The sequence below is a fragment of the Tursiops truncatus genome, chromosome 21 (assembly GCF_011762595.2).
Source record: "Tursiops truncatus isolate mTurTru1 chromosome 21, mTurTru1.mat.Y, whole genome shotgun sequence".
Lineage (NCBI taxonomy): Eukaryota > Metazoa > Chordata > Mammalia > Artiodactyla > Delphinidae > Tursiops > Tursiops truncatus.
Window position 1 is genome coordinate 29,027,351 of NC_047054.1, and position 19,305 is coordinate 29,046,655.

Here is a 19,305-nt window from a genome sequence, read left to right on the forward strand (position 1 = left end):
CCAACAAAGAAAGAAGAAATGCTGCAAAATAATCTGTGGTACAATGCTTCTTTAAAAAATCAATGTCAGATGTTAAAAATGAGAAAAAGAAAATGCATCTTAGAATTGAGGAAATATGTCCATGCAAAACACTTAGAAGAGAGACTGCACAGTCCACGCTAGGTTAGCTACCGTTCTCGTCATTGAATTGCATTCTCGAAAGACCCGTATGATGGGCGAGTTAATCCTCGATTTTATAGATTAGGAAGCAGAGATTCTGAGAGATGCAGTAGCTGGCCAGGTTCACAGGGCAGTGAGCCCCCAGCAGGCATTTCAACCTGCCCTGGAGGTGCGCTAATCCACAGTTATTACAATAGCTGGCCCCCACCCACCAAGCTGCCAGGGAGTTGGGAGCTGGGTTTTGTTCTCAGTTGCATTAGCTTTCCGAAATCTAAGTTTTTCCCCCTCTGCTGTAATTACTCTGCTTCTTCCTCCCCCTTCCTCCTTTGTCCTTGGCTCTGATCTTGTTCCTTTTCTGCTGATGGCTTCAGGTTTTACTGTAACTGCATTTTGAATTGTAAGGGACCTCAAATCTTTTACGGATACAGGAGGGGTTCAAATAAGTATAAAGGTAAAAGTTAGTTTTTAAGGATGACACGCAGCAAGAAAAAGGGAGAGAGAAGATGCCCACGATCACACACAAAGGCATACAGGCTCAGCAACGACACCTCGAGAAAGCGCTCACAGCCCACCCTCCAATCCTACCGCTGAGGAACTGTGATGCATGCCGTGTATCCTCACAAGATGTAGAGCTCAGCTCGCCTCTGGAGCTAGGCTGTCTGCCACACCAGACTCTTTTTTCCCATGACCCAGCGAGACACTATGGGTCGGAGGGGGTAGAGGGGGCTTTGGGAGGATATGAGAGGGTGGTTAACTTTTCTAGGACATTCTCTGGCTCCGCTTGGTAACCGCCCCACCCAAGAAAAAGCATCTCTTTGAAAGAGTGTGAGTTTCTCACTCACTATTGCAATGAGTCTGAGGCAAGGGAGTGCATCCCATTAGCTCCAGTTGGAACCAATGTAAAAGGGTTATCGTTGTTTCTAATATCAGAAAGGGAGACTTCAGAAGATATTTCATTTGAAGTTTTGTAGCGGTCTCCCCACAACCCTAGTGGCAGCTCAGGACCCATGGCTGTTAAGATCACAGAAAGATGCCACTCGCCACTTCTGCATCATTTCCCCAAGTGAGGAACCTTGATATGCTACCTCTTCTACCAAGCTTGTAATGCTCATGTTAAAAGACAATGAATACCCAAGTTCCCAAGGATTGACATCATCAAACTGAATGTAACTCAGTTTAATGTTGAAACTGTTAACCATCTTGGGCTAGTTAGTGTGGTATCTGAGAGATGTATTTCCTTTAAAATTTAAAATATCTGGTGGAGTTCCTGTGAGTTCTGGGCACCTTGGTGCAGGTCTAGCTAACTGGTAGCTCAAAATGGTTAACAGATAAAGAAAAAAAGAAAGATAATGAATAAAGCAAGGCATAGTATTGTACTGGGTTCTTCCCTCCCACGTAGGGAAGACACAAGCTGGCTAGAAGATTGTATTTATGAATATGCTTGGATTTTTCAGGATGGAGAGGTTTTTCTAGAACTTCTGTCCACTCTCCCACATGCCCTGAGACCTGTTTGAGTAGTGTGGTGAAGAAGCAAGTTTAAAAAATCATTGCTATGCGGCTGCTTCCCACTAGCTATCTACCTTACGTTTGGTAGTGTATATATGTCCATGCCTCTCTCTCGCTTTGTCACAGCTTACCCTTCCCCCTCCCCATATCCTCAAGTCCATTCTCTAGTAGGTCTGTGTCTTTATTCCTGTCTTACCCCTAGGTTCTTCATGACATTTTATTTTTCTTAAATTCCATATATATGTGTTAGGACACGGTATTTGTCTTTCTCTTTCTGACTTACTTCACTCTTTATGACAGACTCTAGGTCTATCCACCTCATTACAAATAGCTCAATTTCATTTCTTTTTATGCTACGATGATCCATGTTAAAAAAAAAAAATCATTGCATTAGGGCGCTTTGCCATGGGACACAGAGGGAGCACGCCATCCCTCAGTACCCCTGAATGGAGACTACTGTTCTTCCTCCAGGACAGAATAAAATGTACTCTAGGCTCTGATGCACCAGACAAAGAAAGATATATAAGCAAAGGAGGGGAAAGGTGAAGACTGGTGTTTGGCTCTCCTTTCACATACACGCAGTTCATCTCTAAGGCTTCCGAAAAAGCAACCACGCACCAAATCCCTTCCAATGTCATCTGTATCCGAGCCTCCTGTGAGATAATCCTCATAATGGAATATTTAAGAAACAAGATATAAATCATCACCCTTTTTTCTCACCTGAAGATTTATTCTCCATAGGACGTATGGTGTATACGTCTGTCTACACACAGATGGTTGCAGGTGACTTTCTCAGCCGATCCCATCATGTTTTTAGGCTCTATATGTTTTTCAACATATGAACCTAATTTTTTCTGGGTGCAAAAACATAAATTTTAGAGATCAGAGCCCAGAAAATAGAGGCGCCCGGAGACATTTCCAAATTAAAACACACATCTGTCAGAAAAAACTTTTTTTGTCATTTGCTGCCAACAAAAATGCCTATTGTTAGGACATGCTCATAAATAACTTGATTTGGGCACACGCTTTCGTACCATACAGAAGATGAATAAATTATATGTGATTTACAACCTTTTTCATTTTTATTAGCACTGCTCTGAAGAGTTTATGTAAAGGACGTGCCAGAGCAGTTATGCCAAATGTTTTCAGGCGCTGGTATTGATATTACATAAATTAAGGTGTTTTAATTTGCATCTTTAATTAACTAAATACTGGCAGAAAAATAAAACACAGGGCAGCCCTGACTCATTGCCTCTATTAAACTGCTGACGTCTCCGAAAAGATGCTTTAAGTAATCCAATTCATTCAGAGAGGTGGAGGGAGGGGTATTAACACTCTTATTTGGCAAAATATACTGGGGTTTAAGAAACCGATGTCCTGTTTTGCTTGCAAGCAAGGTGGCTGTGGTGAGCACGCGGTGTTCTAAGGTCTGCATTTGTGTCCCTGAGGAAGGAGCTGACCGAGTACTTGAACTATGCATCCTGTCCAGGTCTGAGCTGAAGCCTGGAGAGAAGCCCAGCCCTACCACTGGGCATGGGCAGGCTCCTGGGTGCAAAGCCTGGCACACCTGGGCTGGTTGCCTTTGTCACCCAGGGCTGTATGGCTGCCTGTCTCGGAAAAGACAAGCTGGTTGAATTAATCCAATGGTCTGATGGATCCCATATCAACATAATCATGTCCAAAAACCAAGGAGAGAAATAGTCAAAAATCTTTCACTGGAATTAGCTGCTTCTGATTAATCCTTTCCATCAAACCTGGGATCCCCCAACCCTGCCCCCCCCAAAAAAATATCCTAAAAAGATGTTCCAGCAGTACCCTAATTCTTTCCCACAAGCCCTGAGTCCTGTCACCACCTCCTGAGACTTTTGTTTTCTTCTCCATTATAATTTATTACAGGATATTGAATATAGTCCCCTGTGCTATACGGTAGAACATTGTTGTTTATCTATTTTATATATAGTAGCGTGTATCTGTTAATCCCAAACTCCTAATTTATCCCTCTTCCACCCCCTCCCCCCTCTGGTAACCGTAAATCTGTTTTTCTATGAGAGACTTTTTAAAAATTCACTCTTACCAGGGACACAATAGCTTCTTTCTCATCCAAGTTCTTCCCTTCCCCTGCTTTCTGGAGCATTCTTGATTTTTGCTCTCTGTTTCTCCTTTCCTGGTAAGGCTTCATCTTCTATCATTTTCCCTCCAGACTTTCAGGGAGGAACAGCTCTAAAGAGGAAATTACAACTTCCACTGGTTGGCCAGAGGAGAGAGCCTGCTCCCCAAACACAGGTGAGAACATTCTATTTCTCTTCCCTAAACCCACAGGGAGTGAGCCCCCTGTACCAGCTTTCCTGTTGTCCCGCGATTCCCAGGGTGTCTGGCTTTAATTCTCTACCGGGACTGGGAGGCATCATGTCAAGGGTGGACCTCTAGGGGCTCATAGATGCCTACTGAGCTGACCAGAGATGTCACCCAGGGAGAGGTGGGTCGGGGAATGGATTTTATGTTTCTCCTCTGTTCACACTGTCTCTGCACCTTCGTGCCCATGGTCCCTTCTGAGACAGCCCAATTGGAAGCAGTTCAGGGCAACCCAAGCCCCCTTGTCTAGACCTCAGGGTACTGTCATTATGCCATGTCCCTACCCCAGCGTTCTTCCTGGATGCTTTTCTTCCCTTGCTGCACGAGTAAAGGATGGACTCCAAATTTTTTTTTTTTGTTTTTGTTTTTTTTTTTTTTTTTTTTTTTTTGCGGTACGCGGGCCTCTCACTGTTGTGGCCTCTTCCGTTGCAGAGCACAGGCTCTGGACACGCAGGCTCAGCGGCCATGGCTCACGGGCCCAGCCGCTCCGCGGCATGTGGGCTCTTCCTGGACTGGGGCACGAACCCGTGTCCCCTGCATCGGCAGGTGGACTCTCAACCACTGCGCCAACAGGGAAGCCCTGGATTCCAACTTTTAATAAAGAAAATGCTGTCCTCCTTTGCCAGCATCCTACCCCCTCCCCCATCACAACCCCTACCCCCAAATCGCACTTTCTTGTCCTCTCCCATCTTGCAGCTCCATCAGTTGTTTTAAAACAAAAACACGTCTCCTGTCATAAATAAGATTGTCATTATGCATTTTGAATGCAGTGGGGAAAAATTCACCTGGGGCCTGATGTGGAACAGGAATAAACATAATAAGGGGGCTTCCCTGGTGGCGCAATGGTTACGAATCCACCTGCCAATGCAGGGGACATGGGTTCGAGTCCTGGTCCGGGAAGATCCCACATGCCGCGAAGCAACTAAGCCCGTGCGCCACAACTACTGAGTCTGTGCTCTAGAGCCTGCAAGCCACAACTACTGAGCCCTCATGCCACAACTACTGAAGCCCGCGCACCTAGAGCCCGTGCTCCGCAACAAAAGAAGCTACCGCAATAAAAAGCCTGAGCACAACGAAGACCCAACGCAGCCAAAAATAAATAAATAAATTTATTTTTTTAAAAACCCAAAACATAATACGGAAAAATACACCATCTTCTCGGCGTTTTTAACTACCGTAGCTTTTCTAGTTTGGATTGTTTGGGTTGTTTTCATTGTTACGGTTGTTTTTATCATTTGTTCATTGATTCATTTATGTAAGGAAATTAATGAGAAACAAAGAGAGCCTGGCAGAAAGCGGTTGTGTTGAATGTATCAGGACAGGCCTTGGGTGATGTGGAAGGGGCGCCTCAGGACACCTGAGAAAGGTCTTCAAGATGTTAAGAATTCTACTTTAGACAGCCTGGAAAGTACGTTTATCCTGATTCCACGGCCCATCAAAACTCTGCCCAGGGGCTTCCCTGGTGGCGCAGTGGTTGGGAGTCCGCCTGCCGATGCAGGGGACACGGGTTCGTGCCCCGGTCCGGGAGGGTCCCACGTGCCGCGGAGCAGCTGGGCCCGTGAGCCATGGTCGCTGAGCCTGCGCGTCCGGAGCCTGTGCTCCGCAACGGGAGAGGCCACAGCAGTGAGAGGCCCGCGCACCGCCAAAAAAAAAAAAAAAAAATTCTGCCCAGTCCTGACTCTTTCCGGTGTCATAGGGTCAAGGTCACTAACAAAAGGTGAGCTTCCACTCCGTGGACCAAGGAGGCCCAGGCGTTGGCCTGAACTTGAGGAGACAAGAGGAGGGCTCATGCTGTGTGTCTTTGCAGCGAGAAGCTACAGGTGCCAAAATGCCTGCATTTTTTTTTTCTTGGCGAATGCTCGATAAAGCAGAAAACTCTTATCATCTCAACCCTTGTTGAGAAATCACATATCCATGCCCTTTGAATTTTGCAGGTAATACCTATTCAAAAATACAAATATTAAAAGAAGAACAAAATAAAGACGACTGCCCCCGCCTTGGGTAGCACTCTGCTAACAATAATTACTGATGTCATGATCTGATGTCTTCCGATGCTTCACAGGCCTCATGCTGGAAATTCATGGTTAGGACTGGATATAAGCCTCCATGGACACGACAATATTTCATGCATTGCCTTTGGCACGAAACTTTGCCTTTTCATGAGCGTGAACAAAAAATGTCCGGACAATCCAGAGTTCTTGTTAGGGTTCACTGACTGGGAAGTTTGCAATATTAAAATGTGGATTCATCAATATCGTGGCTTCTTTTAGGCCAGACCCAATATTCCCCTCCTTCTCCTCCTACTAAATGAGGGAGCAGCTGGGAATAGGAGGAGGAGGAAAGCAGGAGAAGCATGCACGTTTTCTGAACTCCAAAGACGGAAACAGAACCCCTTCTTGGTGAGCCTTTAAACCTCTCCAAATGAATGTGACTGGAAGTTCCTAGAGGTATCGCCCTTGTCTTCTTGCCCGAATCCCTCGGCTGAACTTCGAACTCACTCCAAGTCTATCCTACCTACTGTGTTAAAAGGGACTCGTTTAGGGGCTTCCCTGGTGGCGCAGTGGTTGGGAGTCCGCCTGCCGATGCAGGGGACGCGGGTTCGTGCCCCGGTCCGGGAAGATCCCACATGCCGCGGAGCGGCTGGGCCCGTGAGCCGTGACCGCTGAGCCTGCGCGTCCGGAGCCTGTGCTCCGCAACGGGAGAGGCCACGACAGTGAGGGTACCGCGTACCGCAAAAGAAAAAAAAAAAAAAAAAAAAAAAAAGGGGGGGACTTGTTTTGAATGCATATAGCTTTGGACCCTGCAATTCGACTCCTAGGAATTTACCCTATAGCTTTAGTAGCACACGAGGAGAATGATATATATTATGTATATACACATAGATATACACATATACATATATATGGTTATTCACTGCAGGAGCAAAAACTAGAAACCATCTAAATGTCCACCAGCAGAGGACAGGTCAAATAAACTTGTGGCACACCCATATAACAATGCTGTGAATCTGAAAAAATAAATAACTAAAATGCAGAAGCCCGTCATGCAATCTCCAAAATACATTAACTTAAAAAAAAAAAAAACCCAAGTACAGAACAGTTTGTGTAGTATGTTGCCATTTGTGTATAAAAGGGAGAAAGAATATGTATGTATTTGCAAGAATACAAATATACAAGAATATATATGTACAAAATACCTCTGGAAGGATGGACAATAAACTCATAGCATTGATGCATTGGGGAGAGAAACTGGATGGCTAGAGGGACGTTTTGTCCACTGTACAGTCTCATGGTTTGGGAATTTGGCACCATGGGAATCACTTCACCATAAATAAATAAGTGCATTTCTCCCAAAAAATTAATCATAATTTAAATCACTTTTAAAGGGGTCTTATTATGCAAATCTCCACTCTGAATGGACCACTATACTTGGATAATTCCAGCCATCAGCTTGGTTGGGACCCCACCTCTCGGGTTTCCTTCTCCGAGCAGAGGCTGGCAGAGGGCCACGGAAATAAACACTCCTCGAAATTGTTCTGACATCTTGGAATTTGGTTTTATCAAATACAACCAGTGGTAATTGAGCCACTGCCTGAGCAGTTTTCCCCTTTTCTCTAATCGTATTTGTTGAAATGAATTTGGAGCTGCATATCCCGCTAGTCAGGAGCCCAGCCTAGGAAAGGGCATACTTTGGACAAGTTTAAAGGCCTATACACTGCCAGAAGTGGGGGCAGGGCAGGGGCGGGGCGTGGGTGTCAGAAGCAGGTACCTGCCCTGTGTAACTGAGATATTCAGTTTGCCACCAAGATCTCCTGGGGGTCCAGTAGTTCCAGCTGGGGGATGCTCACAACATGGGGGCAGGACAGCTGGGGAAGCCTGGTCCCTGCTTCCCTTTCAAGGACCTCCGCTCTGCTCTTGGACTCCCCTTATACCCAAATGAGAGATGGTGCACGAACACACCTAGAATGATTCATCCTGTCACCCAGAGGTGCTCAGTAAATGTGGTAGAATCTGAATTGAACTTGAAGCAAATTCTCTTAAGAACAGTGAGCAACCGGTACAAACTCCTATGTATAAAATACACTAGCTACAAGGATATATTGTACAGCACAGGCAATATACCCAGTATTTTATAAGAACTTGGAATGGAGTGTAATCTATAAAAATATTGAGTCACTATGTTGTACACCTGAAACTAATATAATATTGTAAATCAACTATATCTCAATTTAAAAAATAATAAATAAAACAATTTTTTTAAAAAAAGAATAGTGGACAACTAAACTACAGGGTAATTAGCAAGATTTAAGTTAGAGCCTCCTGACTTTTTCTTTTTTTTTTTTTTTTAATTATTTATTTATTTATTTATGACTGTGTTGGGTCTTCGTTTCTGTGCGAGGGCTTTCTCTAATTGCGGCAAATGGGGGCCACTCTTCATCGCGATGCGCAGTCCTCCCATTATTGCGGCCTCTCCTGTTGTGGAGCACGGGCTCCAGATGCGCAGGCTCAGCAGCCGTGGCTCACGGGCCCAGCCGCTCCGCGGCATGTGGGATCCTCCCAGACCAGGGCTACGAACCCATGTCCCCTGCATCGGCAGGCAGACCCCCAACCACTGCGCCACCAGGGAAGCCCCTGACTTTTTCTTTTAATCTGCAAAAGAAGCCCACAGATGCCCGAAGGAAAGGGCTGCCCCACCTTTTAGGAGCTGGGAATGTGCATGCCAGGGAGGCGGCCTGGACTGACCAACTCGCTCTGGTCCTTACATGCTCTGGGATCGCCTTGGGCCTGCACCTACCAAGTGGCCAATAAAGAGAAATTGAATAAATTCATTCAATCCAGTTCAATTAATTAAATGAATGTTCAGCTTACTTCCTTCTCTGCCTCAGTTTCCTCTCTACCATATTCTCATTCCTGGACACAAAAATAAAACGCTGGTTGCGAAGACCAGTATTCTGGAAGACAGTTGAAGTCATTTGCTTTTTTTTTTGGCCATGCCACGCGGCATGTGAGATCTTAGCTCCCCGACCAGGGTTCGAACCCATGGCCCCTGCATTGGGAGCAAGGAGTCCTAACCTGACCACCAGGGAAGTCCCTGAAATCATTTGTTTTCAATGTCTCCTCCTGTGGGCCTCCCTCTCCCTCAGGCCTGCACTCAGTAGGTTGGCTCAGAAAAAGCTACTTGGATTCAAATCCCGGTTCTACCACTTTTGAGCTGTGAAACTTGGACAAGTTACTTAACCTCTCTGAGCCTCAGCGCCTCACCTATAAAAACAAGCATAGTCCCTACCTCACCTGTTTGTAGTGAGAACTGAGTGACTTATTACAGGTAAAGAGCTCAGACAGGCTGGCACACTATAAGGCTCGATAAATGTTATTATTACAGAGTAATACTCACTGCTAATCACAGCTGAGGTGTTGGCAGATTACTAAAGTATAATTCCTCCCAGCAGTATTTGCAACTTAAAAGAGAGAAGAAACTTGAAGGCCCAAAGGAACAAAGTAGTCAAGGGTGACTGCCCAGGGCTAAGGTTGATGTCTGGGGCGGGGCAAATTGAGGGAGGAGAACTTCAAAAGCACACCTCCTCGCATCCCCCCTCCCTGCCAGCCCAGCCTATCTCCCCCTGGGCTGATAGGAGATAAACGAAACCACTTCTTCAAAGCACCCTGCTCAAGGACCAGGATCAAACACAGGGCTGGGAGATAAGCTTCAGCCTACATTTCCTTTGTCCATTCCTTCCCACCACTTCTCCAAAGGAAACTCAAGGGGGAGGAACAGTAGTTAATTCCTCCCTCTTTTATCAAAGGGAGTTACCTCCCCATCTATAGGGCAATGGGGACGATGGGGCTGTGATAGGAGAACAAGGGAGAGAAGGAAGCCTCTTCTTGCTGCGCTGCCAGGGCTGCTGTGTGACTTACACTCCCCCAGAAGCTCTGGGAGCCCCGGTCTTTATCTGTCAAAAGGGATAAAAACACCTGCCCAAAATAACTCAGAAAAGTGTTGCGGGATGATGAACGCAAACATGTATTTGGGAAAAGATCCTTTAACAGGCTCATATAGTTGACATTTTGAAAAATACGAAGTCATCCACCTTGAGTCTTTTTACTAATATGGTGAGGGGAGATAGAAAGAAATAACCCGCTGTGTGTAAAATTCTTATTCGTTCATCAACAAACTTTCACTGGGCATGTATGGCATTCAGACTGCGTGCATTCATACCCCCATCTCGTACCAGCTGGGACTTGGGGCAGGGTACTTAACCTCTCCGTGCCTCCACTTCCTCCTCTGTGAAATGGGGTGACAATAGGACCTACTTCCTAGGGCTTCTGTGAGGATTAAATGAGAGAAATTGAGGAATTGCGCAAAGCGCTTCCAACAGTGCTTGGCTGTCAGTGTTGGCTGCTGCGACGAAGATATTTAAACATCCCTCTAGGCAATAAGAATACAACGAGGATGAGGGCAATACAGGAGGATCCACAGTCCAGCAGAAGAGTGGACGACTAAATAAATAATGGCAGATGCCCTGTGATGAGCGTAAGAACATAATCGGAGCTGTGAGAACACAGAAGAGGGGGCTACCAGAGCGGGCTCCCTGGCAAGGCTGGTCCTTCTTGCTTTGCCTGTTTGTTCCCACTGTTCCTTGGGCCCCTCTGGTCTTCTCATGCCCGGGGCTGTGTCTGAAGCCTGGGGATGGGGCAGACAGAGGCAGTGCTGAATCAGGGCTCCTGGCCAAGGCAGTAGTTGCCAGTGGCTGAAAGATATTAAGCGCCAGGGAGGAAAACCAAGTCCCCTGTGAGGCCGACATTTCAGAATTCTTACAGCTTGTAAAAAAAAAAAAATGTAAATAGTTACCCAGTGAGATATTATTTCTTGTTGTTGCCATTAGGGCTTCAGTGTCATGAAGAGAGAGGCCGTGATTCGGGCAATTCCACCTTGGTGAGGATGGAAAACTCCACCTTAATCCCACACGACACACCTCCCACCTCTCCTCCCAACCTGACTCAGGCGTTTTTTTCCTGGGTGGTGAGTTTTATGTAAATTGAAATCATGAAAAAAAAATCTATAAATATTCAGAATTTCCTAAAGGATTTTCTTGACGGCTTTTGAGAAGCATTTATTTTTTTAAAGACTCCTGTGACTGGAGGCTGGGGGAGGGGTACCCTCATTTGGGTAGGACGCTGGGCCGACTTGGGTGTTCGAGTGGGTTCCCAGCGCTGGGAGCGTCTGGATCCAGATGTGCAGTGACTTCTCCAGAGCAGTCGCCCCACAGATGCCAACGATGCTGTTGGTCACAGCCATCACTGACCTGGGACTTCCTTTGTGCCAAGCACTAGTTGTGTGACATGCATTGTCTGTTTTGGGCCTCCCAACTCTGAGGTGGCCGCTCTTAGGTTTTATACCTGAGGTTTCCGAAGCGTAGGGAGGTTTCCTTGCCCGGGACCACCGCGGTAATGTAGATCAGAGGTCTGGTTCCCAGAAACCTGACTCCAAGGGACCGCTCTGTCACCCACTGGTCACTGGCCTTTGGGTAAGTGACTAACCTCTCCACGCTAGAAATGGGAAGGATAAAGGTACCTGAAACGTATCAAGAGCCTGACACACAGAATTGTAATTCTTCACCTCATTGGCTGGGGGCATTCTCAAGCAGCCCCACCCCATCCTACTGTCATGGTGCCCCTCCCTCTCAGGGCAATCTGGGAAGGGTCCCTTAGCCACAGGACTGCCACTTTTCTGCAGAGGAAGGACTTGGGCCCTGTACAACACTGTCTTGTGTGGCATTTTCAACCACACCTCATCAACCTCAATAAACACCGCCCAACTGAAAACTTCTTCAGCCTTATTCCCTCCCAGGTGACAAGACATTCCTTTGAAAACGGACTTGCTTTAGGCCACTAGGGCCCCATTTAGGACTCTACAGAGGGTAACATTTCAGCTAAGTGAATGTCAAGTACGGATTGTAATAATCGTCTAGTACCTTTTAATTAGGCCTCTGGCCTGGCTGAGTATGGTCTTCCATATTCCCTCCTAAGGCGATTGGATGGATCCAGCCAAAGGGTTCCTGCTTTCCTCATCAGCACCCGAAAGGGAAGCATGGCCCTATTCCTTTGCTAGCACTTTCCAGGAGTGGGGAAGTAGGTCTGGTCTCCCCCTAAGTGCTGTCTGGCACCCCCATTCCTAGTGATTAGCTGTGAGCTTAGGGAATGGGGTTTCTTAAGGACAATATATGATTACCTGGGCAAACTCTCCACCCTCCATCCCGAGCCTGGTCACCCTGTCCTCACCTCCTCTGCTCTCCCTTCCTTTCATTCATTCCTTACCTCCTTCTTCTTTCCTCCCCAAATAGAGAGTAAATATTTTATCTCCCTCCGTTCTCCCCTCTCTTTCTGCTGCCTCCCACCCCTCTAGATTCCTTCCAAATTCCTAAATGCCTTTGTCTCTCGCCCCTCCCCTTTGTTCCCAACTGATTCCCCATTAATCATCCCTAACACACATCTGCTGGGGTCCTAGCAGGAGTTCTTGGCTGGCACTCACAGCTGGGCTGGTTACGATCATCAAGAAGGGGTCTTTCATCTTTTCCTGTCTCCTAGGGCTCCCCCCCTTCCCAGCTTCTCCTCCTCCAAGATTGCCTACAAAGGCCCACCTTCTTCCATTCTGGAAGGTTCTGCCCTCTCTCTGCAGAGCAATCTCCCAAAGGCCAAATGGCCTCATAGGCTGAAGCAGCCCTGAAGTGGATGTTTAAACTTGGTGTTGGCAGTAGCAAGGATGTCAGAGGGCTCAGAGGCTGGCATGAGAAGGGGGGGTGGGCCGGGTGTAGGGACCTCACAATAAAATAAGTGAGGTCCCCCCTCCTTCTTGTAACCCTCTTGCTGCAGTATGGAATACATCACCCAGTCAGGGCATCCCTTGGCATTCGTGGTAACCTAATTTTACCAGGATTAAAACTGGGGCAGGGAAAGCTTGTGTAATTTCTCAGAGGTCTATGCATACTGTCCAAAAACCAGATGGATCCAGGAAGTACATTCAGTTTAGTGTGTAATTGACGTGGTGCCGGCTGCCTTCTTTACTGAGCATGATAAAGATTGCCATTTGTTATTTCTGTGATACTTGTTTCTTTCCATTGGAAGAACCCCTTTGAAATCATCTGTCCCCGTCTTGGGATCTCATGTGATCTCAAGGCGTTGATCAACGAGCAGCAGAGTCCTAGAGCAATACGCCCCGAGTGACAGGCCTGACAATCGGAGTGATGGATTCGGGCTGGGAAAGCGGTACTCGAAGCGAGGCAGTGACACCAGCGCGCCTCCGCTGGCCGCCGAGAGCAAGGAGAAGTGGTCTCCCCAGAGGCCGGTACACAAAGGGCCAGCTTCACCTTCTGATCGGCGGACCAGGACCTTTAATGTCCGGACAAGGACTATGTGAAACCTCTGCCCGGCGCGAGGCGTTCAATGCATACTTCATCCAAAAGGCACGGGAGGGAGGGGATAGGGTGAAGGAGGATACTGTTATTTTTAATAAAAAGTTTTTAATTCCGAAATTCCCCTGGCAAAACCTAGTGCATTTTCCCCCGCGAGAAAAAAAGGATGGGGGTAGGGTAGACGCATCTCTGGAGTTTGCATCGACGTGCAGCACTTACAGCGATTCCTCCCTCCTCGGGGATGCTGACCTCTCCATGGTCTCCACCCGACCCCCAATAGCAGCTAGGCCGGGTGCAGTGAGAGAATTTTACGCCTCTAAGCAGAACACCGTAAGAAACCTGAAACATACCAAACATCTAAACTATAAATCAGTGCGCAGGCACCTCGCGCCCGGCGCATCCGGGAGGGGCGCACCGCCTAGGGAACCGCGGCTTATTGCGACCATCTCACCCCGGAAGGGACACCTCAAACTTGCAGGCTTTGGACCCGACTGGCTCAAAGTTGTTGGAGCGGTTTACGCCGCGTCCCGAGAACCGTGGCTGCCTCCGAGGCTCGGGCGCTTCCAAGTGAGGACACCCGGGAGAAGCCAATTAGGGGAAGAGAGCTGGACCCGAGCAGAGCCGGGACTGAGCCCGAGCAGAGCCCGAGCAGGACCAGAGCAGAGCTGGGGCTCCGGAGGCGCGGCCCGCCCCTAGGCTGCCTCCCGGAAAGGCTTGGACTTGGCAGTGCCGGAGCCGGCGCCAGGAACTCCTACCCCACCCCCAGCCCACCCCGCCCCACCCCAATCCACCCCACCCCACCCCACCCCACCCCAGACACACACGGCCTGTGGGTGACTGCCCCCGCCAGCACCACCCCTCGGCGGTGCGAAGCGAGAGAGGGCAGAGCTACAGGAAAGCCAGCGGAGGATAGGGAGCAGAGCCCAGGGTCCCGGAGAAGCCCCGTCCTCTCTGGGACCCCCGGGGCAGAGGCAGCCCAGTTGGGGGGAGGGGAGGAATACGGCGGGTGGTAAAGGCCGAGGCGGCGGGCTCGCGGGCGAGGCCCCTTTAAGGCTCTCCCCTCCCACCGGCGGCGCAGGCCTCCGCCCGCCGCTCTCCCCGCCCCGGGGTCCCGGCGAGAGCTGCGATTGGGCGGGCGCGGCGATCCCTTTGAAGTGTAGCTGCCGATCGCGGCTATTTGACGTGCGGCTCGCGAAAGGCGAAGGTTTTTGTGTTGCTCGCCGGGGCTAGCGGCGGCGGCGGCGGCGACGTCGTCGTCGTTGGAGGAGGGGTGGAGGCGCAGCGACTGCTGCACCGCGCTCGGCGCTGCGGAGCGAGCCCACCCGCCCCGGAGCGAGCCCACCCGCCCCGGGAGCTCGCCTCCCGGTGGTCCCCCTCCCTCCCCGCCCCCCCAGTGGCGCTGCCTCCTCCAAATGAGCGATTCGCCCGCTGGATCTAACTCAAGGACACCCGAAAGCAGCGGCAGCGGCGGCGGCGGGAAGAGGCCGGCAGTGCCGGCGGCGGTGTCCCTCTTGCCTCCGGCGGATCCCCTGCGCCAGGCGAACCGGCTCCCTATCAGGGTCCTGAAGATGCTGAGCGCTCACACCGGCCACCTCCTGCACCCGGAGTACCTGCAGCCGCTGTCCTCCACTCCCGTCAGCCCCATTGAGGTCAGTCCCCTGGTCGCTAACCGCCCTGCGCCGGCCCCATTCCGCCCACCACTGCCGGGCCCACGGCCCTGCTCCCTGCGCCCCGGGGCTCGGTGCGACGCTCAGATCCGGCCACACTGGCGGACGGAGTGAGGAGGGACGGAGAACAGAGGAGTTAGAGCCCACCCGGTTCTCCCCAGGCTTCTCCGGGAAAGGTTCCCTCCCACACTCGCCCTTCGGAGCTACGTGTTTTCTCTCGGATTGGGTTTGCTCTTGGAGTCTTCCCTGGGTCCTTTACTTCTCCTGGGCACCCAGTGTCCAGGCCAAAGATGATCTCTCCTGGGCCTTTTCCGCCCGCCCCCACCCCCACCCCTCCACCCGGGTTTGTTCTCTCTGAAGCCCGATCGCCCCCGTCCCACGCCGCCTCTGTCCCATCCGGTTAGAGTGCACTACGCCCAGGCACTCCCGACCCCAGGTCTTTCTTCCTCCCACTTGCCTGGGTGCCCTCCCCGGGAGGGAGGGGCTACGAAGAGAGCGCCAACGGCAGCCCTGGCTTCAGAACGCGCTTCTCCCGGCTCCTACCCCGCGGCGCCACCGCCAGAAACCCGTCCCAAGCGAAGTTACCCGAACTGAAGGAATAAGTTTTAACCCGGGCCTAGAGGCGGGGAGATGAGAGGGCAGGAGTCGAGTCACAGCCCCTCCCCCAGCCCCGAATCCAGAGAGGTCACCTTCTCCCGCGGTGGCCTTTGGTGGACTACTTCCACTGCCCATTCCCTGGGGCCTACGGCGCACTCCGGAACCCGGTGGAGCGAGGGATCCCACCGACGGGCAGTGTGAGCGCAGTTCCGCCCAGCTGCCCCGCCCGCCCGCCAGGCCCTCGCAGACCCTCTCCCCGAGGCCCTCCCGCCCCGTCGCGCCGCCTTGCGTGCTCCCCGCGCCCACCCCCCTCCCCTGGCGCCCCGCTCGCTCGCTCCGTGGGTCTCTGGTCTCACCCCCGTCTCCCTTCCCTTACCACTGTCTCCCACAGCTGGACGCCAAGAAGAGTCCTTTGGCGTTGCTGGCCCAGACTTGCTCGCAGATCGGCAAGCCGGACCCGCCGCCCTCGTCCAAGCTCAACTCGGTAGCGGCGGCCAACGGGCTGGGAGCGGAGAAGGACCCTGGCCGCTCGGCCTCGGGCGCCGCCTCCGCGTCTGCGGCGCTCAAGCAGCTGGGGGACTCCCCGGCCGAGGACAAGTCCAGCTTCAAGCCCTACTCCAAGGGCTCCGGAGGCGGCGACTCTCGCAAAGACAGCGGCTCCTCCTCCGTGTCCTCCACCTCCTCCTCCTCCTCCTTGTCCCCGGGAGACAAGGCGGGCTTCAGGGTCCCTAGCGCCGCCTGCACGCCCTTTCCCCCGCATGGAGCGCCGGTCTCGGCGTCGTCGTCCTCGTCCTCCCCTGGCGGCTCCCGGGGCGGCTCCCCGCACCACTCTGACTGCAAGACCGGCGGCGGGGGCGCCGGCGGGGAGCTGGACAAGAAAGACCAGGAGCCCAAGCCCAGCCCGGAGCCCGCGGCCGTGAGCCGAGGCAGCGGTGGGGAGCCGGGTGCGCATGGCGGCGCCGAGGCCGGGGCCTCCGGGCGCAAGTCGGAGCCGCCCTCCGCGCTGGTGGGGGCCGGCCACGTGGCGCCGGTGTCGCCCTACAAGCCGGGCCACTCGGTGTTCCCGCTGCCACCCTCCAGCATCGGCTACCACGGCTCCATTGTGGGCGCCTACGCCGGCTACCCGTCTCAGTTCGTGCCTGGCCTGGATCCGAGCAAGTCTGGCCTCGTGGGAGGCCAGCTGTCGGGGGGCCTGGGCCTGCCCCCGGGCAAGCCCCCCAGCTCCAGCCCGCTCACCGGGGCCTCCCCGCCATCCTTCCTGCAGGGATTATGCCGCGACCCCTACTGCCTGGGAGGTTACCACGGCGCCTCGCACCTCGGCGGCTCCAGCTGCTCCACCTGCAGCGCGCACGACCCAGCTGCGCCTGGCCTGAAGGCGGGGGGCTACCCGCTGGTGTACCCCGGGCACCCGCTGCAGCCCGCCGCGCTCTCGTCCAGCGCCGCCCAGGCCGCGCTCCCCGGCCACCCGCTCTACACCTACGGCTTCATGCTGCAGAACGAACCGCTGCCGCACAGCTGCAACTGGGTGGCGGCCAGCGGGCCGTGCGACAAGCGCTTCGCCACCTCGGAGGAGCTGCTCAGCCACCTACGGACTCACACGGCCCTGCCCGGCGCCGAGAAACTTCTGGCCGCCTATCCGGGGGCCTCGGGCCTGGGCAGCGCCGCCGCGGCCGCTGCGGCCGCCGCCTCTTGCCATCTGCACCTCCCCCCGCCGACCGCCCCCGGCAGCCCCGGGTCGCTGTCCTTGCGGAGTCCACACACTTTGGGCCTAAGCCGGTACCACCCTTACGGCAAGAGCCACTTATCCACAGCCGGGGGCCTGGCCGTGCCGTCCCTCCCCACAGCCGGACCCTACTACTCACCATACGCGCTGTACGGACAGAGACTGGCCTCAGCCTCCGCGCTCGGATACCAGTAACTACAGCCCTGCTTCCCTCCCCAGCCTCCTCTCCTCCCCGCCGCCGCCTCCCTTCCCCACCCGCCTCCGCTGCCTCCTCCACCACTGCTTGTCCCTGCCGGACCCCCGCCCAGACCCCCCCCTCACCGGACTGTGTATTTATTTACTGTAATGTTAGCTTACAAGCTGGGAATATAAGTGCATTAACGGCCCACACGAGTCAATGGTATGCAAAGAGTCTGTTCCCCCCCAAATAATAATATTAATCACACAGGTAACTACATGTCCCCGGTTCCTCTTCCTTTCTCTTCCATTTTTTTCTTTTACTTAGATGTAAGTTTCCGGGGTTTTTTTTCCCTTTTGCGCTTTTTTTTTTTTTTTTTTGATTGGTTTGGTTTTATGGGGAGGAGGGGGAGTTGGGGGTTCTTTTTGTTTTCCCTTCCTGGGGAGTTTCTTGCATGCTTCTTAACTGTTCAAACTACACTTCCTCCTTCTCTTCTCCCCTCCTTTCCCCTTCATTCCTTCTTGTTTCCATCCATTTGAGGTTCTGTTTTTTTCCTTTGTACGAGTAACAGAGAGGAGGTATTTTTTGTAAGGCATTTGGGGGTGCAGGGAGCAGCCTTGGGAGCTAGAGGTCTTGCCCTCTTATGGACCTGGAACTTTGCTCTGTGACCCCTGACCTGCCACTCTCTCTCCCTAGGCTCCTTGGTCTGCGCCCTGGCCCCCCAAATTAGAGCCTTGCTCCCCGATCTTGCTCTGAGCACGGGTCAGTGGCCGGAGAGGCGCCTCCGACAGAGCCTTTCTCCTCCCAGACTCTTCCAGGCCCCAGACACCGGGTGGTCACCCTGCCTGATGGTGAGGGGCCCGCAGGGCTCACTTCACTGAAGCAAAAGTTCTAGAAGGCCCTGCTGGCATGGAACTTTGCTCTTTATAGTTTGCAAAGTGCTTTTATAGTCTGTTTTTCTCTGGCTATTGTGGCTGTGGTCCCTGTCCTGGCGATGGGGGCTGGGTGGGTGATTCTTGCTAGATCCTTCCAAAGCAGACCAGTGGTAGTATCAGCTGGCAGCACAGCCTTGTTAACACCATTGGGGGAGTTAGGGAGCACACGGATCACAGCAACCCCGGTGGCCCCCTCCCAGGCCTGACCCTAGAGTCCCCAAAGTTGGCCGTGGGCTCCCTCAGTTACTGGGATTGAAGGCTCGGCCCCGGGGTCTTCACCCAACACCCTCCCTCCCTCCTTCCCGGCCTTATGCAGCTGCGCAAGGGCTGCGGGGCCTGTTTGGGATGAATAGAGCTCTCCCTTGGTAAGACTTATTTTGTTAATAAATGGAGTACTTGGCTATATTCACACCGTGGTGTGTTTCTCTCTTGCCTGCCCCACTGACCCACTTCCAGACGCCTAAGCAGATGCCCTTCTTTTGTTCTTGTTTAAAACACCTTATGGTTTCCTTCTCAGATTTCCGTTCAAGGACGAGTTTAATGCCTTTCCTCAAGAAAGCAGGGGATAAGAAAACAAAACTTCTGCCAACGCGTTACAAATAACATAAAACGGCCCCTTTTTTTCCAACTTGGTTATTTAGCTCCCAGCCTCACTTCGAAGGCCTTGACATTTCCTGGGGACAGGGTGGAGGGAGTGTGTAAATGTGGATTTTCCTCTGGGCCTAGATTCGAGGTCCAGGGGCCGAGAAGGGAACCAAGCAGGCCCCAAGACCTAGAGA

At 52.1% G+C, this 19,305-nt stretch overlaps 1 protein-coding gene and 1 long non-coding RNA gene across 5 annotated transcripts in view; one reads left to right on the top strand and one right to left on the bottom strand.

The window, feature by feature from the left end:
• Positions 1 to 16,207, bottom strand: part of LOC109547669 (uncharacterized) — a 337,191-nt gene extending 320,984 nt beyond the window's left edge. For all 4 annotated transcript variants that reach the window (XR_012328995.1, XR_012328993.1, XR_012328994.1 and 1 more), the window contains exon 1: positions 16,067 to 16,207. This is a non-coding gene — a long non-coding RNA (uncharacterized lncRNA). The remainder of the gene's footprint in view (positions 1 to 16,066) is intronic.
• ZNF703 (zinc finger protein 703) lies at positions 14,273 to 18,935 on the top strand. The gene is made up of 2 exons (XM_033848802.2): positions 14,273 to 15,075; positions 16,082 to 18,935. Exons 1-2 carry the CDS (start codon positions 14,839 to 14,841, stop codon positions 17,606 to 17,608), a joined length of 1,764 nt encoding a protein of 587 aa, XP_033704693.1. The 5' UTR covers positions 14,273 to 14,838; the 3' UTR covers positions 17,609 to 18,935.
• Positions 18,936 to 19,305: the final 370 nt, after the last annotated feature.

What these genes read in the sequence shown, in the direction of transcription:
- ZNF703 (XM_033848802.2), top strand. Translation starts at nt 14,839, where the DNA reads ATGAGCGATTCGCCCGCTGGATCTAACTCAAGGACACCCGAAAGCAGC. An exon ending in CTCCCGTCAGCCCCATTGAG is followed by an intron (nt 15,076 to 16,081) that starts GTCAGTCCCCTG and finishes TGTCTCCCACAG; the next exon opens with CTGGACGCCAAGAAGAGTCC.